At 51.9% G+C, this 26,494-nt stretch overlaps 1 protein-coding gene across 5 annotated transcripts in view; it reads left to right on the forward strand.

The window, feature by feature from the left end:
- The first annotated feature begins 1,153 nt into the window (after nt 1-1,153).
- The window catches only part of ADGRG1 (adhesion G protein-coupled receptor G1), a 39,314-nt gene continuing 13,973 nt past the window's right edge, over nt 1,154-26,494 (forward strand). The window contains exons 1-5 of one of the 5 annotated variants that reach the window (XM_050923292.1): nt 1,425-1,568; nt 14,477-15,127; nt 23,270-23,359; nt 24,197-24,628; nt 26,124-26,232. In XM_050923292.1, coding sequence (XP_050779249.1) covers nt 23,317-23,359; nt 24,197-24,628; nt 26,124-26,232 — 584 coding nt within the window. In that variant the 5' untranslated portion in view covers nt 1,425-1,568; nt 14,477-15,127; nt 23,270-23,316. The other 4 variants (XM_050923289.1, XM_050923291.1, XM_050923293.1 and 1 more) reach the window with 4 other exon arrangements.

Raw genomic sequence — 26,494 nt, forward strand, 5'->3', positions numbered from 1 at the left:
CCATGATCCCACAGGCTGACTTTCTTTGCCCTCTGGACAGTTGAGTTTTCCTTCACTGCACCACAAAGGGCCACATCTGGGGAGGAAACGAGGAAGCCTGGCATATGGGTGACTGGACTTGGGCCTGCATATATAGACACTGGAGCCCCAGGATTCAACAGTTGCTAACCTGTGGTTACAAATGAGCGTAGACGCTCAAGCCCTAGGTTAACAAACCCAGGGTCTATTAATTCAAGTTCTGCTAACCCTGGGCTGACATTGCAGTGCAGACATACACCAAATAGCCTTAAAAGTGGATGATCCCCAGCCAAAGGAGCTATGTTTTAACACCAGAAGGACCTTGGTGTGGACAAGGCCAATAAGGACACTGTGGATTTTCTATTTTGTTCTAGCTATTGCTTATCTGAGGCAGGTGGGAAGCTAGACAAGAGCCAATCAATCTGTAATAATATCAGTAATTTGCATATTAATTCCCATCCTTTCTATACTTCTCATTGACTTGTTAACAGAGCTGTCCTCTCCTTCCCGGGCCTCACACCAGAGTGCAGTTATCAAGCCATCTATTTCGGTAATGATATGCAGTGCATTAAACACTAGTGCATTAAACCTCAGGGGACGGTGAATACTGGGGAGAGAAATGAGACACCATCAGTCTCTCTTTGGCATATGTGTAGGGCTTTGAAGGTGCCTGTGTGTGGGGGACAGTGTAAGGTGTGTGCATGTGTAGGGGTGCCTCTGTGTGTGTGTGGGGGGGGGTCTGAGGATGTCTCTATGTGTGTGTGTAGGGGTGTAAGGGTGCCAGTTGTGTGTCTGTGTGTAGGGTCAGCTGAGGGTGCCTGTGTGTGTGTGTGTGTAGGCAGCAAAGAGTCCTGTGGCACCTTACAGCCTAACAAACCTATTGGAGCATGAGCTTTGTGGGTGAATACCCACTTCGTGTGTGTAGGACGTTTTGGTATGAGGGTGCCTCTGTGTGTGACAGTCTCTTCGTGCGGTGGGAGCTGTGAGGGCTCAGGGTGGCAGGCAACCAGCCAGCGCCCGGCTGTCCTTCCGACATGCCAACCCTGTGAAATAAACCGCAGAACCTGGGCTCGTGTCTGGCGGCGAGCTGCTCGCTGGCTAGTGTTCGGCTGGCGGCTGTTGCGGTTCTCAGGGGCTGGCTTGTTCTGAAATGGGAGTCTCGGCCCCTTGTGGAAGTCGGGGCGCCTGTTTCCCGGCGCATTTGGCCTGTCCAAGCCCCGCCCGGCGCCCGCGCTGTGAGGGGCGGGGGAGACTCGCACGCCGGGGCGGCTCACAGGACAGCGCAGGTGAAGCCCAGACGCTCCGAGCTGCCGCAGGGCGAGAAGCGGGAGCGCGCGGGGCTGAAGCGGCGCCGAGCCGGGCGGGAAACCCCCCCTCAGGGGCGCGGCGCCCTCGGTGCAGCCCAGCGCCAGGCTCCCCGCGGGGGCTGCAGGCTGCTTCCTCCCCCGGCCGGGCGCCTAACGCGGTACCTCAGGGCCCGGCCTCGCTCGCCTCAGCGGAGAGCTCCCACCGCCGGCCGGCCGGCCGCAGCGCCCCTCGCCGGAGCACAGGTACCGGCTCTGCCGCGGGTGCGGCCGGGCCAGGCGGGCTGGAGCCCCTGTGTTACAGCGGGGGGTGGCAGCGATCAAAGCGCCAATCCCCGGGACTCTCCGTGTGAACGTGCCGGGCTCCTGCTTCCCCCCGAGCCGTGTGGGGCTGCGCCGCTCACCTGGGGCAGGCGGGGCTGGCTGATCCCTGAGCAAGAGGCGGGTGTGGCCGCAGGAGCGCTGGCCCGGCAGAGGTGGGCAGCGCTTGGCGAGGGCACTGCCCTTGAAATGCCCGGGGAACCGCTGCCCCCCTTGATTTCAGCCGCCAGCTGAAGATCTGTGGCCAGGGGACTCAGCCGCCCGCAGGACTCTCTCGTGACGGGGCTGCCAGGAAGGGGGCTGAAGGGTCCCACTTATTTAAGCCGCGCTGCTGCGAAACTAGGAAAGGGGAATTTCGTTCCCCTGTAGGGCTGAGTGCAGCTCTTTGGGTTTCAACTCTGAGCAGAGCCCACTGGACTCAGCTGGTATCTGTTCTCAGCAGAGCAGTCCTGTCACCCCCAGTAACAAATGAACAGCACCAGCTGACGCTGGGCCAAGTCTTGGTACCTTACGCATGGGGGCCAAATGGGGCTACTCATGTAAAACGAACAGGCTGGGGCCAGGTGTGTCTTTGATCCCTCTGGAAGGACGTGAGTTTTAAGGCACACCTGGCTATGTGGTTGTATGGGTGTTTTTCAGTTTCTTGCTCATGAGGAAGCTTGGAGTGGGGTTTTGGTCAGAATGTTTTGATGGCTCTGGGACTGGCAAGCTGCTGGTGAGCAACTCCAGAGATCACAGAGGAGTCTTCACTGGGTATGTCTACACTGTCCTTGGGAGCATGCCTGGCTCAGGCTAGCTGCCGGCATCCAAGCTCCTGCTATCCTCCTTTGTCTGAGCTCCCTGGGCTAGCCTGAGTTTCTCCTGGAGCTGCAATGTCCACACCCTTATCTTTACACACTAGCTAGAATAAAGACTGTGTGCTCTGCTTTTCCAGTCAGCAGGAGCTAGAGGATAAGGGGTTCAAGCTGGGGGGTAACTTTCTTTGGGGGTTTGTATGAAAAAATCCAGAACTTTGCCAGCCCCGGGGTATATTACAATGTGCTATAAGCGGCTCAGGTTAGGATGCAAAGACAGTTTGGTGTGAGAGTGATTGAGTGTGTGTTTCCCATTTATATCTATTCCTCATGCCTGCTGGATTTGTCTAGCCAGCTCCAGGGTCTAGGGAGTCCCCCAACTAAGGGTGGGATGAATTCCATTGCCATTAAACAGCAAATCCTCCAGCTGCCCCCCACACCTACAGCTGCTCAACAGAGCTGAGCTAAAGGAGCCTCGAAAAACTTCTCACAGCAGCAGGGTAGGGCTCAGCTATGTGAGCAACTGTTGGAGAGCTCTAATGGTCTGACCACAAAGGCAGGCAGGTATGGATAAGCCCGGCCCCGGGGGCTGTGAAGGAGCATTAGGCAGTAGCTTCATTCCAGCTAGGGCTTGGCAATCACTTTATCAACTGATCCAGCTGTACATGGTCTGACTGCAGAGCCTAGTTCAGTGTTTTTCAACCTTTTTTTTGCAGCCCCTAAAAAGTTTTGAGTGGAGGTGTGGACTCCTTTGGAAATCTTAAACCACTGGCCTAGTCCCAGCAACTCAGTCTTTTCCCTTGCCAGGGGGCCCTTCCATCTCTTGTCCCTATGACCCTATAGCCGGTTCACCTCAGCAGACATAGTCTTGTGGTGTTTGACCATGTTGAACTGCCTGAGGTGCCAGCCCTGAAGAGATCTGAACACTGAGGATTCACTGAACTTTTTGTCTCACCCACCCCTGCATTTTAACAAGGAGGAGTGCATCTGCCCCTCCTAGTACCACCTCAAGTGAGGTCTACTCAGCCTTCCCTTGCGGAACCGCAGACACCCCAGAGAACCCTTGTTCTCCCAAGTGTGGATTTCAGATCATGCCAGCTGGCACCTGCTGGTTTCAGCTAGCAGTTAGGATTTGTCCAGAGCAACAAATGCATTGATCTGCTGCTGGTTGCTGATCTTCCAGCAGAAGCCACGAGAGACCAGTTAGAATCCTCTGACAGGTTCCTGCAATGACCGCTAGGGATGGGTCTCTGCTCCAAATCTCTGCCTTTAAGGGACATAGCTGGAGTTTGCACTGTTGTAGCTGTGTTGATCCCAGGATATTAGAGACACAAGGTGGATGAGGTAATATCTTTTATTGGACCAACTTCTGTTGGTGAAAGAGAGCTGAAGAAGAGCTCTGTGTAAGCTCGAAAGCCTGTCTCTTTCGCCACTAGAAGATGGTCCAATAAAAGATATCACCTTACCCACCTTGTCTCTCTAATAACTGGAATTTGTGTATTTCCTGTCCTGTACACACAGTGCTGTGCTAGAAACATCTTTAATGCACTGAGAGCCACCTGCATTTCTGTAGCCCCACAGATCGGGGAGGGGACAGAACACTCAGAGATGGGAGCTGGAACACCTGACTGGCTGATTTAAATTGCTTGGGAAAGCGTGCTGGGTGGGAATTTTGTGCTGACTCTTTCTGCCCTGCACTGTCTATGCGGCTCTGATCTGTAGCACTCACACAAATCAGGCCACGATAAATGTTACATATTTGATTGCCATCCAAATCTTAATCCAGCGACTTGGAGAGAGCGGAGTGGGCAAAGGGTAGGGAGGGAGGAAATTGGAAAGCAACAAGTTTGTAAACAGCAGCAGTAATGGTGAGAAAGGGGATCTCTGCTAGTGCTTTAAAGCCATAGTGGTGTATGGGTGAGTGCAGTTCCCAAACCTTGCAGCAGCACAGATGTGTTTTTGATGGAGGCAGTTTTTCTAGCTGTGTGCTAGCAGCTGTCCCTCTCAGTGAAACAGCCCAGGGGGCTGCTGCAGGACTACTGAGTCCAACCTAAGGGTGAGATAGGAGCTCGGACTCTGTGGCCCATTTAGTCCTTGGCTGTTCTGTTGAGACCACCAAGGAAACTAATTGGTGCCGGTATGGGTGGTGGTTTCATCATATGGACATCTGCTCACGCGTAACCAGACCGAGACCCAGCAGCTCCAAAGCAGCTGTTAAACGGCACCAATGTAGATGAAAGGCTCTGCAATCCCCTTTTTGAGGCTGGCATCTTAAAACCATGGTTTGGTGGAGGGAAAGAGTGCAAAAGGCATGACAGTGAGAATGGGAAAGTCATGACACACAGTGCTGGAATGAATGCTAGGTTGTGTGTCATGAGACATGATGGGGAAAGCCAAATACAAACCCTTTATTTTAGAAAGGCTTACGGCTGTTTATTAACAGTTAACAAATAAGTCATGACCATTCACGACCCCCCTGCTGTACTACCCAGGACCCGTGCTGAGCCAGAGTACAAGACATTTGTGGAGGAGGTTGGTGAAGTGTGCAGGTGACAAAGCACCAGGAGCAGCACCAGGGTTTTTGGCGCCCTAGGCGGGGGTCCTTCCGCGCTCCCGGTCGGTGGCAATTCGGCGGCGGGGGGGGCCTTCCGCGCTCCCGGTCTTCGGGGCACTTCAGTGGCAGGTCCTGGAGCGAGTGAAGGACCTGCCACAGAATTGTTGCCGAAGACCCGGAGTGCGGAAGGACCCCCCGCTGCTGAAATACCGCCGAGGGCAGGAAAATGCCACCCCCTCCAAATCCTGGTGCCCTAGGAGACCGCCTAGGTCACCTAAATGGAAGCGCCGGCCCTGCAAAGCACTAACACAGCCCAAGGAGTCATTCCCTTGGCACAAGGCAGCCAGAAAGCCGGTCAGGGGGAGATCACCCCATTGGAGGGGGATCCCACAGAGCCAGCATAGCAACTCCTCTGCCACACCCATTCCTGGCTGTTGGCATAGGGAGTGTGGCTGGGTCGTGGACCCCACCTGTCCCCAGCTTCCATAACAGGCCCTTAGAGTCACTAGCACTGCAGCCAGTGTAAGCAACAGCAGGCATGAGACTGCTCTGATTGATGGTGGGGACTGGAGCAGCATACAGGCAAGGCAGCCCAGGATCAGGGGCTATCTCATGCCATCTTTGCCCCCACCCCAATGTGCACTATACACACCAGAGTTGAGATTGTGTGCACAGAAGGTGAAGCCCTGTGGAGCTTGGGGATGTAGCTAAGACACTTCGGTGACCTCAGGATTTGGGGCTACTTCAGGGACTTAAATGGCCTTCCAGGATAAACTAGAATACCAGTGGAGGTGCTCCAATCCACAGCAGGCTCCCGTGGGTGGTTCTGTAGTCCCAAATAGCCCAGAGCCTTCACAGGGGATGTGCTAAGGACATGTTCCCTCCTGCTGCCTCAGGTCAGGATGAGGGTGCACTGGTCTGTGAGTGGGGCACTCTGGGGTGGGCTTGCAGTGGGTGCACGTAAGGGTGAATTTTCTTCCTGGCTCTTGTGGCATAATTCCTACCTCTCTATATTGCCGGGAATCTGTCCCTGGGTCCCAGGCTGAGGATCAGGGCCCATGACTCATTGGAAAAAATCCCTAAGTGGCCTAGGTTTTGTCACTGAAGCCATAGTGTGACAGACACTCAGCCTCACCTGTTATGGATCCCAAGGGACAACCAATCCCCCACTCCTCAATGAAATCCCAAGAATGTATGCCCAGCGCTGCCTTTCCCTTTCCAGGGGAGAGCACAAAGGCTCTTGTGAGGTCTGATGCATGGCCCCAGGTTGTGTGACTCACTCCAAGCTCCGCTCTGTGGGATTGGCAGATTGCCAATTGCGCTTGGGTGTCACATGAGTTTATGCCATCCCCTAGGAATTCTGCATTCATTGAAATGCCACAAACATTCAGGCAGCCGTGATCAGACTACAAAGGAGTCTAAAGCAGCCTCACTGTGCTTTATACTCAGCCCAGGAACATTTCCAAGGTCTGTCTTTGCACACAATGCTGCCAGCTTTTTCAGGACTTCCAAAGTCACAGACAAATCTTTGGCTCTGATTCTGCATTCCCATACTCTGCTTTTACCCCTGTGTTACGCCATGGACCTCCATGGCATTTTCCTTGATTGACATGCATTCAACTGAAAGCAGGATCAGGCCCTTTTTATGAGGAGGAGGCAGAGACTCAAATGACATTGCCCTGTGTTTGCCACACCTATGACACCCAGGATCAGAATAATGTGTCTTATACCTAGCAGGAGGGATGTGGGGAAGAGAGGCCCAGCCAGGAGTCAGCACAGACAAAGAGGAGAGTAGGGCTTGTTTCATAATGAGTTTCACGCTTCTAAATAATTGACCTATGTAGGCACTTGCAGAGGGATTGTCTGCAGGGATCTGGGGGCATGATGCTAATACTTAGCATCTCTTCTCCCAAGATCTCAAAACTCTTTACATTATCCCTGTCTTATACATGACGGTATCTGAGGCATAGAGAGATTAATGTGTTTTGCTGAACAGCACCCAACAAGTCAATGACCAAGCTGGGAATAGATCCCAGATCTCCAGACTCCCAGCACTAGCCACTGTACCATCCAGAACCTCTGTCTTTTTTGCTCTTTCCCGCATGTTCACTGGCACTCATAGGTGAATGTCACTCCACAGCTGTTATAACACTCAGCAACTGGCATTTATCTTGCACCTTGTATCTGGAGATCCCAAAGCAGCCAACAAAGTGATTACAGTCCATGTGTGTGCAGGAAAACATCGAGTGCACATGCGTGCGTGTCTGGAGCACTTTACCCCATCCTGCCGTCCCACCGCATCCCCCTACGGAAATGCGCCATTAGAGAGGAGGGTAGCAGCTGTCACGCTGTCTGGCGTGGTTAATGCCGTGAGTGCCAACCTCAGGGCTGACACCACAAACTGGTGATATGTTCTATAATTAGATATCACCACCCCAGTAACCAATATGACCACCTAGATCACTGTAACAGTCAGGCCATGGAATCAGACAGTCCCCTTGGGCACTGCTGTCTGTCTTTGCCATCCAGGCAAGCTGGACTGTGTGATAAACGGTCACTTACTCAAAAGTCACAAAATTTTCACATTGCTCCCAGTCCCAAGAGACCCCAGATCAGTTTGTACCTTACATTTCACACTGAAGACAATGCCAGTAGCCAAGTCTATAGTAAACTAACTAGGAAAAAGAAATGAGTTATTTACAGGTTAGAGCAGGCAGCATATAAGCAGAGGTGAGCTACAGTCTGTGGTTCCAAAAGATGACAGAGATGTAGTCATCTGTCCACTGAATGTCTTTCAGGGCTAACCCAGGTCGACCCTGGGGAATCTCTGCTTTTGTTTCCTAGCTTCAGCCCTATGAGAGTTACAGACCTCAAAGAGATAAGTTTCTTCTTATGAGCTTCTCTATATTCCCTTCCCCTGAAGCTCAAACCAATGGGATGAGAGCTCCAGGACCTAACTTCTTCATGGGTGGATGAAGCAATCAACAAAGTGTTTGTCCTACAATGGAACCATTTAGTCTTGATGGTCGTTCTTGAGGGGCGGGGGGACCCACTCTTCTTGCCTAGGTTCATGAGTTCAGACCAGGCACTTTTACAATTATAAAGCAAAAACTACATATTACCGTATAGCACGGGACACAGACATTACAGGTAAGTTTAATACATACTACAATTTATTGTGTTTAATGTTTAGACTCATCTTTACAAATCTAATGCCTACCTTGAACAATACTAACATATAGGTGAGCTGGTCTGGTTTCCAGCTAAGAATTTGTAAGTGCTCAGATGAAACTAGGCTGACTAGATAGCAAGTGTCAAAAATTGTAGGTTGGGGGTAATAAGTGCCTATGTGAGAAAAAGACCCCAAAATCAGGACTGTTCCTATAAAATCAGAATATCTGGTCACCCTAGCTGAAACCTACAGCCTTGGCAAGAGTTGGCACCTGGTTTACCAGCATCATGCATGCATCAGCACTTCATGTCTGTCTAGGATAGGTGGAAGAGTATTGTAACCCATTGAAATCACAGGAGAATTTTAGGTAGAGAGAAGACACGAGCTGGAATGTGGACAATCCACCAAGGCAAAGCATCATGCTATCTTTCACAACCGTGAGTGACCCAGATGAAGACAGCATCTGCCTCCAATGCTATATTATGGTCTCGTTTCAACACTGACTGTGAGAGTAGGGTGCCCTCTCAGCCCTGCTGCCTACAGCACCTGGGTTTTCCACATAAGTCTCCTATTCGGGCGGGTAGCTGGACCCTCTTGTCTTTTAAAACTCTTGACAGCAGCACCCAAGTCTCAAAGCAAAGTGAGGACTGGTCACCTTCTAGTCCCTTTAATGCTACAGTATTTGTCACAGGCATGCCTCTTGGTTCTCTCTCTGCCCTGCTGGTTAGACCATGGACAGTCTAATCCTTTTGTTCAATTCTGAAAAGATAGCAGGAGAGTAGACATCAGGCTGAGTGCTATGGTACATTGAAGCAAGCTGAACTCAGCGGGACAGCTCTGCATTTGGTGTGTAGGAAGCCAAAGGCGAGGGACATTGAGGCACTGACGATGCTTGTGCAGCCCCTAACCTCAGTGGATGGTTCTCAGAAATAGGATTGCAAAATGCAACCAGGACAGTGCGGTGATCATTGCAAGCCACTGACTGGTCGGCCTTGTGACATTATTTCCAGCTACCCAACTTCAGAGCCATGGGTAAGGCAGTGTCCAGTGGGGAGATGTACCAGTGGGTTAGCTCCCCAGGCCCAGTAGAAATATGCACCAATGTGACTGATACTTCCTCTTTAGTATCTTAGCAACATCTTGGCCATGGCCACTGCTGAATCCAACATTCAGCTCCAGATCCTGCAGTGCTGAAAATGTTTCTGCTGCTGTCTGTTAAACTCTTATCTGTTCATGTGGCCACAGCATCACAGACATGTAGCTTGCTTGTGTACTAAGCATATGGGGTGAGGCGCTATTATTATTTGTTTTGCAACTCTGAGAAGAAGATACAAATGTGCTTCCAAACCACACAGCAAGCCCTGCGTATCTGCAGGGAGCAACTTCCTGCTCTGGCTCAGAGAAAGAACACACTTCATGAATGAGAAGATGGAAAAGTCAAAGATGGAGTAAGTAGGTTGTCCAGGCTTTCCCAACTACTATGTACTGCCTATTGAGTATCTAGTGAGGCAACGTCACCACAGGATGATGTTAAACCCTGACAATTAATTAGCAATACTATATTATTGTGGGAGAGCTTAGAGCCTAGCACCCCATGGTGCCAGGCCCTGTACATACGCACAGTAGGAGGCAGCTCCAGCCCAAAGAGCATACAATCTGAGACCAACCGAGGGCGGCCGTACAATCATCCCCATTTTACAGATGGGGAATCGTGAAGCTCAGAGAAATCAAGGGACTTGCCTGTGGTTATATAGGGAGCTTGTGACAGAGCTAGGAACTAGATCCTAGTCTATTGCCTTAACCTAACCTCCTGCAAGCCACAGGATCACTCATCTGAAACAGCAGTCGGTCCAGAAAGCTTGAGGATGGGTGGCCACGAGCCCATCTCCTTTACAGTCCATTTATAGCTCTTGCAGAAGCTACAGCCTTTCCAGTTCATTGAGAAAAATGCTGCAAAGCGGGTGCAACCAGCATCGCATTTTTAGCCAACCCAGCTAGAACATTTTAGGAAATGAGCAGTCTAAACCTTCAGCACGCAGACAATGGCTCTTACCAAGTAATCTTCCTGAAAGCCACAAATGCTGATAACTGTCTGCACCTATACTTCCCTCTTCCACTGTCCACAGCTCACAAGGTGAGGTTAGCAGTCAGTTATTTCCTCACCCTGCTTTCTCATTCCGAGTCAGCTAATTTAGTGGCTTGAGCCAGCTCCCAGCAAAGTCAGAGGGACTCTTTGCATTGACTATAATGAGAGTTCAGCCTCCTGTGCAGTCATGTCTATTCTTTTTTCCTTTTTCAGTAAAAATCAGACTGTAGGACTGATAGGTTCAGTTTGTACACCATTACCCATAATGCATCACGCTTGATGTTTCTTTGAAGCCATTATTAGTGATATTGGGTATTTAATAAAAGATAGAGCTGGCTGAAGACTGGAAAAATGTTTGGCGAGTCTTAGAGTTTCCATTCAGCTCAGCTGTATTCAAATCCTTTAGTGATGGCAAATACACAATGCATCAAAACCGTTCTGTATGATTCAGATGAATGATTGTGTATTCAGACCAGTTGCAACTCAGACGGCCCATTCTGCAACTCAAATGCCAACATTATGAATAATGTGCGAGCTGCTATTTGTTCATCCGGGATGTTTTTGAGTTGTTTGCACATCCCAACTAGCTCTTAAAATGAGAGGCAAAAACACTTCGCAAAGGCAAAAATTCAGTAAGCGAAATCAGTAAAGAAACTCTGATCAGCTCTACTAGCGTGTAGTATCTCAGATAAGAGGAAGCAATAGCAGGACTTGCCTCTCCCTCTTTTACAGGGTAAGCCAGGCTCTGAGGGCTTCGAACTCAAGTGAATATAGCTCCCCAGCCCCGTTATGGGGCAGATCAGCAGATATTATCTCCATTTTACAGATAGGGAAATTGAGGCAAAGAACATTTGCATATTTTTCAAAAGGTTACGGAGCAGGCAAAGCAGGGAACAGAACCTAGGTCTTCTCACTACCAGTCATGCACTTAAGATATAAGACCATCCTTCTCCATAAGGAAAAAAATCAAATAGCAAGTGAAACACACCTTCCAACAGCATCGCTAACCCCAAGCATTTAAACAGCATGAGATTTTTTTTTAAAAAGCTGCATTCTTTTTATATGCGTCCTGGTTTTTGAGCCTTTTGCATTCATGTTTCTGAGCTTTTCTCCATCACCACCAGGGCGCAACACTTCTATGTAGTTCATATTCTATGTAGTCTCATGTAGTCAGCCTTACTCCAGGAGCTGGGGCTTTAAGAAAATTACTTAGTATCACAAGACTTGCGATAAAAATCGTGAGAGCTGGTAACATGGTGCCAACATCCTGCTAACCACTGTGTGCCCAGCTCTTGGGTGTAAGTCCAATTTCACTGACACCAGTTTTATACCCATGAGACTGACTCCTATTCTTACTCCTGATTTATACTGGTGTTAGTGAGGTCAGAATCAGGCCCACTTTGTTTCTGGTAGCTGGCACCCTGCATTTGCTGCAGCCATCTAGGACCATTCCTCATGCTGAGTAGTCCCATACTCCATACTGATTTCAGGTACCCCATGCAAAAGGCTGTATATTGAGGGCCAAAGTGGGCTCAGGGTGGGGCAGAGACTCTGGGCTGGATGTCTCTCAGTGTGAGTTAGAGGACAGACTCATGAGCCTTGCACAAGTGACATCTGCCTCCGCCTGACCCCAGGATCCCAGCCCGTTACATGGCTGCTTGTGCAGTGCAGGGTTTTTGCCATTGGGGGCAGGAAGGCAGGGAGGGAGGTGCTCCATCCGACCCTGCATCCCCTTTGGTTACTTAATGCCCTTGAGACCCATCTGTACTCTGTGACTAAGCAGGAACTTTTATGCGCTATTGTTCTCAGTCCAGCCCATTGAAGTAATGGAATAGCAGGCCTTGAGGTGGGTTCTAAATATACCACAAGGCCCATTTCTAGCTGCAGCCTGGAGGAGATAAGGCTGTTTGTGCTGCCAGGGAGGAGGAAGAGGCTGCGGGTTGGCGTCTCAGGATACAAGGATACAGAAAATCCCCAGTTTGGCCTTGCAGAGCCTGTGGGGAGGAAGGATCTGCCTGGCCCCGGGAGATAGTGGCAGGCTCGGACGGGTTGTCAGATCTCAGGCTGATTAGACGCTGGGCGTCTGCAATGAGTTTCTAAGAACAGGAAAGCTCTGAGGCAAGGGGAGTGTTAACGGTCTGGTGTTTCCATGCAAGACCACACAGCCCACCATCTGACTAATGTCTGTCTAGCTAATGCCAGCCTGTGCAGATGGTGCATCGGGGCCTTGTGACTACACTGACCCAAAGGGAGAGCCTGGCACAGGGGGGCCAGGCTCTGGGGCAGCAGCAACCAGACAACCTTAAGCCTCATCTCCACTAGCAAAACTCAGGCCTGCGGCAAAGCTCCCTCACACCCCACCGGGCTTAGATACTGGAGCCTTGGCAAGACACCTGAGCTCTGTCTCTAGCAGTGCTTTGCGCCACTTTTGCTGTCAGCGGAGCTGCGTGGGGCGCGATGCTGGGCCTGATTTTTGCTAGCATGGATGCATCATCTGAGAGCAGCAACCACCAGACAACTCTAGGGCACAGCGAGGGGCGAGCCAGCCCTGGGGAGCAGCGAGCTCGGGGACAGCCCAGTCCTAGGACAGCAGCCAGGCCTATTATTTTGTATTCCCATAGTGCCTAGGGGTCATGGACCAGGACCTGTAGAGCAACGAGGGGAAAGCCTAGCCCTACAGAGCTGGGGGAGAGGATAGCCAAGCGCCAGCCAGCTGTGGACAGCAGCAGCAATATGAGAAGAGCACAGCACCGAGGCAGCAGCTGCCTGACAGCCCTAGAGAGCTGCTGGGGGATGACTCATAAGCCACCACGTGGGGCAGTTTTCAGCTTTAGTTGCTGTCCCCTGGGTTCTGAGCTAAGGGCTGTCACCACACTGTGAAGCTCTGCACCTCTCCTCTGCTGTTCCACATGCCTGCCCTGGTCCCCTGTTGTCCTGCACACCATGTCCTCATTTACACCTTTGCAAGAAGGTGTGAATCGCCTCCATTCTGACCTGGGAGCCTTTGCAGCCCTGTTGTGTTGCCGTGAGCAATTACACGAGGTGCAGAGTGATGCCAAAGAGCCTGCTGAGCTGTGCGGCTGCATATCAGAGGGATCCCAGCTGTGTTTCAGAGGCCGATGCTCCAGACAAGCAAGCAAAATCTTGGCGCCTCTGTCCCCTCTGGGCTCTCCCTGGTGCGGAAGCCCAGAGCCACACCACAAAAGCCCAGCACTATCTGTTCTTGGGGAGCCCTGCAAGTCGGCATCCAGGTGGCCTGAGAGGTGCTGCTGAGTGAGCAGCACCCTCTGGACCTAATTCATCATTGTCCCAGGGCCCCTTTGTGCCAAGCAGCTGCCGGGCAGGCCCAAGGACCCCCTCCTTACACAGAGCCCCTCAAGGTTCACAGAGGAGAGGGATGGCAGGGAGAGGGATGGCCAGGCCATTGCCATGCCTAGCATGTCTGCACCCAGCCGAAGCCCCATGGAGCAGGGCCAAATCCTTCCCTGGACAGAGGAAATGCAAGCGCAACACTGGTTCTGCCCCAGGTGAGGAACTGGGCCAGGAGAGAACATATGACACAGAGGACAAGAGAGCAGAAGCAGAGGAGAGCCATCCAGTCCATTTCTTTGGAAAGCGGAGCTGGGGTTGCAAGCCCAGCAGCCATGAGCCAGGCATTCGGGGGGCTGCCAATCCAGAGCTGTTCCCACAATGCCCGAGCCTTTGATGTGACAGGGCAGCCTTGGCACCCCTACAGGCTGGTGTCAGCAACCGTTCAATTTCAGGATGCCCAGCAGGTTGGATTTAGTCCTCAGAGCCCCAGCACAGCATGCATGGTAGAGAGTGCACCGCCCCCTCTGTGCAGAGATGTTACTCTGCATCTCCAGTAGGAATGAGGGGAAGAAAGGGGTAACAATGTGCAGTCCCCTGCATTGGCTCAATGGGCCAAGACCCCTGCTGGGAGCTGGCACCAAGCAGCTGCTGCGGTGACAAATGGCCCTGTGCAGAAGCAGGGAGTCTCGTTATTCCTTTGAGAGTGCGTTACAGGGGCCTGTATCTGCCTCCCCGGGGGGCTTTACATCTCAGCCATTGTTCAGAGCAAGAAACTTTTCTAAGTGTTGCGCTGCCCTCACGGAGGAAAATACCAGCTGCCCCGTGAAGAATTATGCTTTCGGTCAGATTTTCTGTAATTAGCATTTGTAGATAAGAGTCAATAAAACCTAAACCAACCAATGACATGTTTCCTAGAGGGTGGCAGCAGAGCCAGCTGAACACAGCATTGGATGAAGCCAACCCCCCCGACACCCTCATCCAGAGTTGGGATCCTGCTGCATGGTGTCCTGCTACGATATAACTACATCAATACCGGCCAGCCTTGAACACACACACTGGCAATACACCATCGGCCTGTCCCAGCGCAACTGTCTCCTGGTCTCCAATCTAAAATGCAGAGTTGGGCTTGACTGACCACACACTAGAGCTTGGATTATCGTGCTGGTAGTCACCTGGCTTTAGTGTGAAGCAGGGGAAGTCAGGCTCTGCCTGCATGGGGACTGGAGGTCTCCTTGTGAAGAAAAGGCCCTGAGGAACCAGAAAGATGGGCCAGCCTAGGGTGTGGAACACAGCGTGAGCGCCTCCTATGAGAGCGCCAGAGGTCTGGCTGCCCCTCCCTGCAGCTCCTCTATTTCAGGATGACCAGTGCTGGCAGGATGTAGGCTGCCTCCAAAAACACCATGGCGTATTCTTCCCCATCTGTCTTGTGACTCTATGGGCCTGCATGGGAAAAGCTTCCCAGGGGAAGCAAAGCTGCCCAAGTCCACCGCTGTCTTGCCTGTGCCCAGGAACAAGATCCATTTCCCACTCATTCCCAAGTTGTGGTTTTTCAGTCATCCGGCAGAGGTGAGCAGAGCGCAGGTGGCAGGAGAAAAGGGTTTGGAGATGGCATGGAAGAGTCAGTCTGTGCGCACAGGGGGAAGAGTGTGAACCTGGAGCACCCCTGTAAGTAGTTGCATAAATAAGGAGTGAACTTAGTTTAAAAAGAAAGAGAGGAGCTCTCTCCTGATATGACCTAGCATGCAGTACATGAAACAAGGAAAAGCTAAAAGTAAACTCCTGTGTCCCCAGTAAATCAGATTTGATTGGTGCCACAAAAAAGGAGTGGGGACTAGGGTGGCGAAGGCACACACTCAAGGGAAATACACCCCTTCCCAGGGACTAAACATGACCTGTGCTTCCCACTGAGAATCTCTATTTGGGGCAGCAGCAGCAGAGCTCAGCGTGCAAATTCTCAAGGTTTTATTTATTATACAGAGCTGAGGGCAGCCCTTTGCACTTCAGCCTGTACGGGTGGCACCACCTGGCAGGAGATCCCAGCACCGCCCTTTGCTTGTCATTCTGGCAGGGAGAGAGGGCAAGGAGCTGTCATGTAGGGGCTAATGTCAGGCCCTGCCTTCAAGTGGCTTTGTCTTGGAGCACAGCCTGGCAGTGCCTTGTGTGTGTGTACACACACACCCCCACCCACCCCATTCTGGAGTCATCCCAGTGGGCTTTGGAGGGGATCACCCATATCTCTGCTGAAATACAGGGCCTCGGAGGGAGGCGAAGAGAAGCTCTGAAATGGACGGGTCTCTGAGGCACAGCTCATTTTCTGGGCGTTGACTTGCAGAACATCTCACCCACGACAGGGCGTGCTTCAACACTAGCCTCCCCACACTTCACACCCAGGCCACAATGCCAGCAGGGACCAGAAATCACCAGCTCACTGAGGCCAGGGATGTGGCTACAAACTACTACACTCAGAGCCCTGCTGCAGAGCTCAAGCCACTGGAGTCCAAACCACATATAAATACCAAGTACCAGCCATACACCAAGGGCCACTTGGTGGTTACCTCCCCTCAGCTGGGGCCCTGTCCATCCTTATTTACACCTCACAGCCTCACTAATTAGCATCTGTAGCAAACTGTGTAATCTGCACCCTCAAGAGGAGGAAAGAGAGGACAGTGAGTCCCAAAACCATAACTGCTCTGTGTAGTCACCAACCACTCCCTTCATAAAGCCAAGCGCCGGAGCCTGGAAGTCCTGGATCACCCAGGAAACCAAGTCTCCTGGATATCACTGCCAGGGGGTCAGGGTTGAGCATATCACGAAAGAGCTCCTGTAACATGGCATGCCCTCACCACCGTGGCACCTCCTGCTGGTTACCTTGGGAATTAGCTCGTCCCAGCCTTGGAGCGCCTCCTGCTGGCCAGTGTCTCCCTACCAATACCTGCTTCCTTTCCTCCTCCTCCACTGTAGTTCAGGTCCCACATCGCTCCCAGCCTGTGGTACCCCCTCTCTTGGATACTCCCCCACAGCAGTGCCCCCACTTGGGGTCCTCCCCTACATGGGGAACCCCAGTCCTCTAAGACCACCTTACCCCAGTGAGCCACTGCCAGTCTTCATCTAGTCCTTTCACTCAGGGGCAAACTGCAGTCTGAAGTGGCCACTCATCATTGGCCAGGGGATTGGACCTGCTGCCTCTTCCTCCCCTGGCTGCTTCCTCACAGTCCTAGGACCTCCTCTGGCCCTGACAGCAGGGCCTCTGCCTGGGGGCTGGAGCTTCCCCAGTGCCTCCTGCCCTTCCCCAGCACTGTGCTGTCTAAAGTATCTTTTTTCTCATTCATGCAGCTAGGGCCATCTCTCTCCACAGCTGGAAAAAGACTGCCTGCTTTCTGGCCCTGCAGCCCTTTTATAGGGTCCAGCCTGGCCCTGATTGGCTGCCTCCCAACCTTTTCTGATTGGCTTTCTACCCCTCTCCAAGGGCTGGCTTTTAACCCTTTCAGGGCCGGAGCGGGGTGACTACCCTGCTACAGCTCCCTACTCCTGGATAACATCATGCATCTCTGGCTACAGCTGATTCCCTTGCAAAGAATCATAGATATGAAGGGCAGGCAGGGACCTTAAGTGGTTCTCAAGTGCAGCTCCCTGCACTGAGGCAGAACCAAGTCATGAGATCTTGCAACAAACAGCTTTATGGGAAAGCAGTGTCAGCACAGCCTGAGTTCGAGAGAGGGTGGGCAGCCACTAGCCTGGTTCCCTTTCCTAACGTGGTTTCACTCAGTGAGGAGCACAAATGCCTCAGAAACAGGCCAGGACAAAGCTGACGCAGGGCGCACCAGTGTGTGGAGAAAGGGGAAATGGTGACCGTGCACTCTAGCCATCTCCCTCCTCAGCTTCAGGGTGTGATGCCTGATACATGGACGCTGCAGTGACCCCTGAGAGGGCAGCGTGTGAGGGTTCCTGGCTCGATGCATTTCCTGAGAGCAGAAACAGCAGTGAGGAACGTATCTGGGGCAGGGAATGGCGTGCTAGGGAAACCTGCAGTCAGTTGTAGAACTGACCAGGCTCCTAGCAAGAAAGCAGCTGTGGGGCTGGAGAACAGAGAAGAGCAACGAAACAGATGAAGAGGCTGGGGGCCTGAGAGCAAGCTGTGCCAAGTGAGGGGCCATGTAAGGGGCAGTTTTCAAAAGCCCGCAGAACTGGCCTAACTCTGCTCCCACTGAAGCCAATTGCAAGACTCCCATTGACTCCATAAACAGCTCTAAGGGAAAGGAGGAGGGTGGTGTTGAATCTTTAGCAAAATCTTCCTTTCTCCCAAACGTTAATTAGGCATTAGAATTAAATAGGCCTCAATAAATACAAAGCCTTTTAAACTGCCTAACTAAAACTTCTGGCCCCTTAACTTTCAGCCTCTTGTGTCATCATTTTAGTAATTTTCCAGCCACCATAGGCCACATCTGCACTGGGGAAAATTATGCACGTTTCTCACATTGCTTGAACCAGTCTGTCTGCACTAGATGTTAGCAATTTAGGGAGCCGTAGTGTAAATGACCACCCACGGAGACAGGATGAAAGACTGTGGGTATATATACACAGCAAAGAAAAACCCACAGGGCTCGGCTGCAGGGCTGCTTCATTACTGTGTAGAATTCTAGGCTCGAGCTGGAGCCTGAGCTCTGGGATCCTCCCACCCTGCAGAGTCCTGAAGCTGGGGCTCCAGCAATGAAACAGCCCCACAGACTGAGCCCCATGAGCCTGCGTCTGCTGGCCCAGCCCAGCTGTGGGGTTTTCTGTGAGTGTACGCATACCTGGACAGGCAAACATATATCACCCAGGGAGGGAGAGGGAAATGGAGAGAAAGGAGACAGAGGGATGGGCTGATTATTAGTGAGAGAGCAAAGCTGAAAGAGGAAAGAGGGCTGAATCGGGTTTGGAGATGCAGAGTTGATGGAAAGGAGTGAAGATTGGTAGTAGGCTGGAAGGGAAGATGTGAGAGGAGAGGAGGACAGAGAAGATTGAGAAAAGGGGACACAGAAAGAAGGAGAGAATGTGAGAGGAATGGAGAGAAGGAAATGGGATTAATTCAGAGTGGAGCAGATAAGCTATTGCCTCTCCATGGCCCCTTCTACTTCCCCAGGAGACATGCAGGCCAGCATTCCCTCATCAGACGCTACTTCAGAGCAGCTGTTGGGCAGCCCTGTTGTCTCTTTCCCTGGTGTGTCTGCCAGCTCCTTGGCCCACACGGTGCCAGACAGCATTGGGCAAAGCGAAACTCACGCTGCAAGCCAGAGTTTCTGAGCAGCAGCTGCACAGTGGCTCCAGTCACTTTGCTCTGCCGTGCTGATCAATACCCTACTTTCTGGTGTGGTCAGACAATGAAACTGCTCTAAAAATGAACACGCAGGGCCGTGCAGCCTGGAGGTGGAGGTAGCATACAGGCAGTAAGCACCCACTCTGGCTTTCAAGTTAATAGTGCTGGCCCATTGATGTAGTTGGGTTGGTGAAAAGGAGGCATGTGGCACTGTTAACACCTTCTGTTTGCATCTGAAGCTGTGAAGACCACTCCTAGCCCTGCATACTACCAGCCCCTGGCACATTGTTTGCACAGCAGCTGTGACAGGGCTCCTAAACTAATCTTGATCTGTGTTTGCATTGGAAACCTCCAGCTTCAGTTCCCACAGCAGCCGGATGCTTCAGATCTTTTTCAAATTGGGAACAGAACCACAAGAGCTGTGCAGTTGACCACACAAGCTAGAACAGGAGCTGCTGAGCTGTCTGTCACTGAAGTCCCTAAGGGATGGCCAAGAACATGTCTCATGACTTCCCTACTCTGAGTTTTCTCTCTGGCCTAACCAAACTCTGTTACTCTTCCCTTTATTCCCCCTTATCTTTATGCTGGATCCCTGTTAACACACTGCAGCCACAGCACAATTGGCTCAGATAGAAACCAGCGCCTGAATGCTGGGGTTAAAAACCCAAAAAGACTTGGTTCCCATGAGCGCAGGCGGCTCTCATGCTTGGAGGAGTAACAGCAGGTCCATGCTGGCTGCCAGAGGGCTGACGGGCTCTGTGCAGGGTGGAGCACGTAGGGGCTGGCGATCAGGCTTTGGAAACCTAGCGGCTGCATCCCAACAGCAGGGAATTCTCAGAGGTTTAAAATTCTGACTCAAGGGAGGTTTTTTCATTAATTTCACTGATGCCAAGATTTCATCCAGAGAGTCTGATTCTAATTTCACTTTCAGTGGCTTTCCCCCAGTTTAATTCAGCTGATTCCAAGGGAGTTTTGACTGATTTACACCTGCATATGCTAGATCAGAATCACTCCCAGACGTTCATAACGACAGTAAAGAAAAATACAAATATGGTCTTGCCACAGAGCTTTACACTAGCTCGGCAGCAGCACCTGGAAAGGAGTAACCATGGAAGCATGGCCTGGTATCCTGGGAAAGGAGCAGGTAACAAGGATACTCCAGCTTTCCCATGCAGGCAGGAGTGGGGGAAGGAATGAGTTGACATTTGAGGGGTAGGGAGAGTTTTGACCAGACTGTTCAATTCTGGAGGCAGACAATGGAACGTGGCAAGAGAGATTGTGCAGACAAGCTAGTATTGTGGGCAGGGCCTGTCTCTGTACCTGGCACAGCAGGGCCTGGATTCCTGATTGGGGCTGTTAGGACAACTGCAATATAAATAATGAACAAGAGCCTCACTTCCTTTGTGGGGGCCACAAACCCCAGCCCACACGCTCAGCTGAGTTGTATGTTCCTCCTCTGGTGTACTGCTTCTCACTGTTCTTTCTCTCCTCCCCACCCCTGCACTCACCCCCTTGTGGGTGACACACACAGAGTGTTGCATATTTCAGTGTGTTAGAATGTAAATGAGCCTGTTTTGGCTGGTTTTATTATCTGAGAGCAGTAACATGGGAAAGGCTGATATACAAGTGCAAAGAACGTGCTGTGAAATCCTCCAGCCTCGGAGAAGCAGTAGAGTAGAGGAAGAAATCATAACCCCCAAAAGGGCAAACAGATTCTCCCTGCACTCACAAGTGATTGACCAGCTAGTCTTGCTGGAAAGTTTGGTTAGTTGCTTTAGTGCTGTGAAGGTGCTGTGTTGACAACCCTTGAGACTGGAATCGTCCCTTGTAGCCACAGAACAGGTACAACAGGGGCAGTAGCAAGCTTCCCTAACACTCTCCCACCAGTCTCCATGGCTTCGCTGCTGAGAGACCCTCCAAGGAAACACCACTTATGGGAAAACAGGAATCACCATCCTGGGTCAGATCAGTGATTCAACAAGGAACCTAACAGCAGACCAGTGGAGAAGCCAGTCCACTATCCTGTCTCTGGATATGTCTGCCCTGCAATAAGCTGAATGCAGCTTCTATAACAGAGATGGGCAAACTACAGCCCACGGGCCACATCTGGCCTGCGGGACCCTCCTGCCCGGCCCTTGAGCTCCTGGCCCAAGAGGCTACCCCAGGCCCCTCCCCCGCTGTCCCTCACTCCCCGCAGCCTCAGCTCACTCCACCACCCGCACAATGCTCTGGGTGGCAGGTCTGTGAGCTTCTGGGGCAGCGCAGCTGCAAAGTCCAGCCTGACCCTGTGCTCTGTGCTGCACGGTGGTGACGGCGTGGCTGGCTCCAGCCGGGCAGCGCTACTATAGTGTCGTCAGCCTCCAGTGCTCCAGGCAGCATGGTAAGGGAGCAGGGAGGGGATAAATAGAGGACAGGGGAGTTTAGGGTCGTGGTCAGGGGGGCAGAAGTGTGGATAGGGGTCGGGGCAGTCAGAGGGCGGGGAACGGGGGTTGGATGGGGCACAGGTCCCAGGCCTGGGCAGTCAGGAATGGGGGGGGGGTTTGGATGGGGTATCAGGAGAAAGTAAGGGGCAAGGGTTCTGGGGGTGGTCAGGGAGAAGGGGTGGTTGGATGGGGCAGGGGTCCTGGGGCAGGGTAGTCAGGAATGAGAGGGGGAGTTGACTGGGCCGGCAGGGAGCAGTCAGAGGCAGGGGTTCCCGGGGCAGTCAGGGGACAGGAGAAGGGGTGGCTGGATGGGGCAGGGGTCCCAGAGTGTGTGTGTCAGGAATGAGAGGAGGGGTTGGATGGCGCAGCAGGGGGCAGTCGGGGCAGGCGTTCCTAGGGTGGTCAGGGGACGGGGAGTGGTGGATGGGGCAGGGGTCCCGGGGGGGCCGTCAGGGAACAAGGGGGGGTTGGATGGGGCAGGAATCCTAGGGAGGGGGCCCTAAGTGGCCCTCCATACAATTTCCGAAACCCGATGTGGCTCTCAGGCCAAAAAGTTTGTCCGCCCCTATCCTGTAGGCGAACTCTCATATGCACATTAGCATGGCTAAAAATAGCAATGTAGATGCAGTAGCGTGGGCTGTACAAGCACAACGGGGACCCTGGTTTCCTACTCACATTGCTGAAACTCGCTCTTCTATTTTTAACCACGATAGCATGAGTATATCTGCTGGAGCAGCCTCGCCGCTTTGATTTCATGATAGACTTATCCTCTGGCAACGGCCAGTCCCACTTGCTTCAGAGAAAGGACCCTAAACCCGGTATTGGAATATTGTGGACTAGCCTGCGCAGAGGAGCAGTTACTCTCAGTTGTAGCAGTGGGGGTTGCGATGTGGACACCTGTCCTTTAGGAGCTGGATCCAGACCCGTAGCTCTTTTCACACATGCTACTGAACAGCTGTCAGAACATTCTGTTCTTTCCTTGTGCTTGATTTCACTTTGTTATAATTTCAGCAGTGCCGCGAATCAAAATGGGAGGAAGGAAAAATAGGAGTGAGCCAGGAATCAGATGTAATGCAGTGAAATGGTTATAGAAAAACAGCTGGGGCAGATACGCTGGCTGTAGAAGTAAGGGTTGAAGTAGAGCAGGGTTTCTCACTCTGTGAGGCGCGACCCAAAATGGGGTCGCTAGAATGCATCAAAACTTTGTGGGGCAGGCTGGGCTCAGTTCCCCACTCTGGATATTGTGACCTGGTGCATGGGGTCTCGGTACCACTCCGGTTTGCCCCAGCCACCCCTCCATCATGATGACATGAGGACAGCTGGGCCAAATTGGAGTGAGTGGAGCTGCAACCTCAAGCACCAGCTCACAACTCCACTTCCACAAATTTGGCCCAGCCAGGTCAAACCTGAGCAATGCTGCGACCCCAGAGGTCACAACACCCAGAGCAGGGTGCTAAACCCAGCCAGCCCTGGGGGCTAAGAGCTGGGAGGGAGCAGCTGGGGTCACATTCTCTGATAAATGCACTCCAGTGTACCCCCAGCCTGCAGGACCTCCCAATATACCTGTTCCTGCGTCCCGCACTGCTTCCCGCAGCTCCCATTGCCCAGGAATGGTGAACCGCAGCCACTGGAAGCTGTGGGAAGCCATGTCTGTGGACAGTCAATGTAAACAAACGGTCTTGTGGCCCACCAGCGGATTACTCTGACGGACCACAGCTTGCCCACCACTGCGCTAGTGGCAGATGACAATAGAACAGTTGTATCCAGCCTTCTTCTACAGATAGAGTTACCATTCATTCTTCTCTCTGGTACTCACAGGAACACAGTTCCTGGCATTTGCAGGTGTCCCACACCTAGTAGCTCAACTCAGCCCATGCCGATGCAGAAAGAACTGCAGGTTTTTCTGTCTGTTCCAGGCCCTGAGCTGTGAAAGATTCCTGCAGTTCTCTAGACAAACTCACTCTGCTGTTGTGTGCTTCTATCCCTCAGGGTCAAAGACTCTTACTGAGGAACATCAAGAGCTGGGAAAGCCACCCATGATGGATCGCCTCCTTCTGGCTCTGCTTTTCCTGTTGCAAGGTAATATTCTCCCTGGTTATTGTCTCACCTCTATGCTGGTCTATATGGCTTACAACAGCCGAGGTGGCAAGGATGTAGCATTATCAACCTTCTGCTCCACCACCAGTGCCAGGATAGTACCTGTTAGGAGGAAGCAGTGGTCCCAGTAAGGGTGGAGTGAGGAGGGGGCAGGAGGCATAGAGGGACTTTCCCTCTAATTAAGTTTCCTGAAAGACAGAGCGACCATCATTGTGTTCTGAAGTGGAATTCCCCTCTCCTTCCAGGACAGGCGGGAGGCATGTAGATGAATCAGGGCAGGAACAAGACTGGATGGACATGGAAAATGCATTATTGTTATCTGTATTCCTCTTGCCCTACACCTGGGAGCCATCAGCCGCCCGGGTGAGGTTAGAGTCCATTCAGAGGAAGGATGGGCCTGGCCTGAGCGTCAGGAGAGTTGGGTTCACGTGCTTGCTCTGCAAACTCCTCCCTGGGTGACCATGGGCAGTCACTTAGTCTCTCTGGGCCTCACTTCCCCATCCATACCATGGGGATAACAGGCCTGCCCTGCCTCACCGGGGAGTGTGTGGCTGAAGGCATGAATGACTGGGAGGCATCAAACACTATGGTAGTGGGTTCTTACATGGCTCCCAAGATTTTCAGAGCAGGGGCTCTCCCTCTCTCTCTCTCGTATATGTGCAGCACCTAGCACAGTGGGGCCCCTGAGCCTGTGATCCATGTAATAAGTCGTAGATAGGTGTCGTGTAGGGTCACCGAGGTGAATAACCTGGGGAACTCCTGGCATATGGAGCCCCTCCGGCTGAGCTACATCTTACAGTGCGGTTTTGTGTAACACAGGGGTCGACGGAAGCAGCCACCACACAGAAGACTTCCGATTTTGTGGCGAAAGAAACCAAACGAAGAAAAGCTATATCACTTATCAGATGCGGCCAGAGAGCAACATCATTACCATCGAGAACAGTGCTGAGATGCTGAAGATAAGTGCGCCATTCGAACCAAGCCTTGTAAACTGCCATTTACCGGACATATTGGGGAACTACCGCTTGTGTCTCTACTGGTACCAAAGCGATAGGATTTTCAACCTCACGTATGGCAAAAACAACTACACGCTGAGTACCAAGGCACACCCTTCCTTCAACTTTTCAAACCCCAGCGCACCGCAGAATAGAAATGGGGTTCCTGTGCTTTCCAAAGTGTCCTACGCCTACGGCAGAGGCCTGCGAAACACTTCTCTCAGGAGTGCTGCTGTTTACTCCTTCTCCATCCGTGGTACAGTTGAATCAACATGTTAAATGGGTTAGAGAACTTGCAGTGGTACCACTGCAGCCTCTGAGCATGTTCCATCTTGGAAGCTAAGTAAGGCTGGCTCTGTCTGCCCATGGATGGGAAAACCCCAGAGGCAGCTGAGGCACCATTAGGAGGTAGAGAAGAGCAGTTGGCTTCTCCACTGGTCACTAATTCCATCATTTTTCAAAAATGGCCACTAGCTTTGGGTTCCTCATTTTTTGGGCACCCACATGCAGCTCTCTGGGGCCGATTTCTCCATGGTGTCGAAATCCCACCTCTCCCACTGATGAGAACTGGAGTTGTGGGTTATCAGCACCTCTGGAAATCCAGCCCTAAGTTTCTCTGTGTAAGCACACAAAATAAGTGACCACTTTTGAAGATGTGGCTGCAAAGATCCTGCATTTCACCAGATAATCCCTCATCTAGTCACAATGTCCCACCTTTAATGGCCAGTTGTGCCACCTTCAGCAGTGCCAGGGTCCTCATGTCACAGCTGTGTGGGGGCCCTATAGGAATCCATCATGACACCAGAAACACTCCATCCTTTAGAACATCTGCACAGTTGGAAACCGCTGAGATCAGATGGAGCTCTGGCTGCTAGGACCTGCAGTCTCCATGGCTGCGCATGGGTACTGAAGTGGCCTCAGCTGCATTCTAGTTAGAGACATGCAGAGTAAGAGATGGGAGAGCAGGAGCACGCATGTTGGAGATTGCATCTTGAGATTCTTGGCCTGTGCAGATAGGAATGACATGAGTTTACACCTATGCTAGAGCTGCTGTAACCTAATGCCTGCCAGACAGCGTGGCAAAGCGATTGTCAAAATATCCATTACCAGCTATTACCCTCCACTAGCCCATGCCTTACAGTTTGGTGCAGCCAGCTGGCTTTTCAGGAGCCCTCTGCAAACTTCAGCAAGCCCATCTCCTGTGCAACTGAAGCCCGGAGAGGAGTGAGACAGGCAAGAAACTCACCACCATGGGCTGTCTCCCCTCTCATGTGTCCTGGTGGATGCAAGAGGCTCAGGGATCACCTCATGTGAATTCTTCCTTTTGCATGGCCAGCCCCAGCTGCTCAGCTCAAAAGGCCAGGTTTGTAAAGGTACTTAGGCACCAGAAGATGCCGAGAGGGGTTTTTGAGGATCCCTTTAGGTGCCGAATAACTTTTAAAGTCTGGCCCCAAATGCCTTAAGCCAGACCCATGCTCTGCTTGGCCATTCAGACCTACCTAGGCGTAACCATTGCAAACACCCAGTGTCTGGCTCACCACAAACTCATGCTGATGTAAATCAGGAGTGGCTCCACTGAATTCAGACCAGTCCTCATCAGACCCATGATTGCTAATCAATAATGCAGTCGCCTGAGAACACAGTATAAAGCACTTGCTGCCGGGGGGAGGGATGCTACAGAAATCAGCATTGTCTCCTCTTCACAGAACTAATCACAGCATTCTCTTTTCTTTCCACATCGACTGCTGAAGACATCAGCAAGGTGCATGAGATTGAAGAAGAATTAAGGAATTTAGAAAACTACATGAAGAATCCCAATAAAGCCATTGGAAGAAAGACCAGTGCCAGAGCACCATATGGGTGAGTACAGTTACACAAACCATGTCCATATCCTCCTCTCCCAGATCAGGTGCTTGCCATCACTGTCTATACAGCCTCACATGCCCGAGGAGTGTGTCTGTGGGGAGCTCTGGTTTTCGGGAGAGGTTGGTCAAATGTAGAGCCTCCCAACCCCAGCAGCAGGTCCTCAAAAGTCTCCTCCTGTCACTTGCTGGTGGTACATACAGCCCGTGCTTTGAGGCTCTCTTCCCTCCTACCCGCTTTAGACCTGCTCTCTGTTCCT

This window comes from Gopherus flavomarginatus, chromosome 14, assembly GCF_025201925.1.
Source record: "Gopherus flavomarginatus isolate rGopFla2 chromosome 14, rGopFla2.mat.asm, whole genome shotgun sequence".
NCBI classification, from domain to species: domain Eukaryota; kingdom Metazoa; phylum Chordata; order Testudines; family Testudinidae; genus Gopherus; species Gopherus flavomarginatus.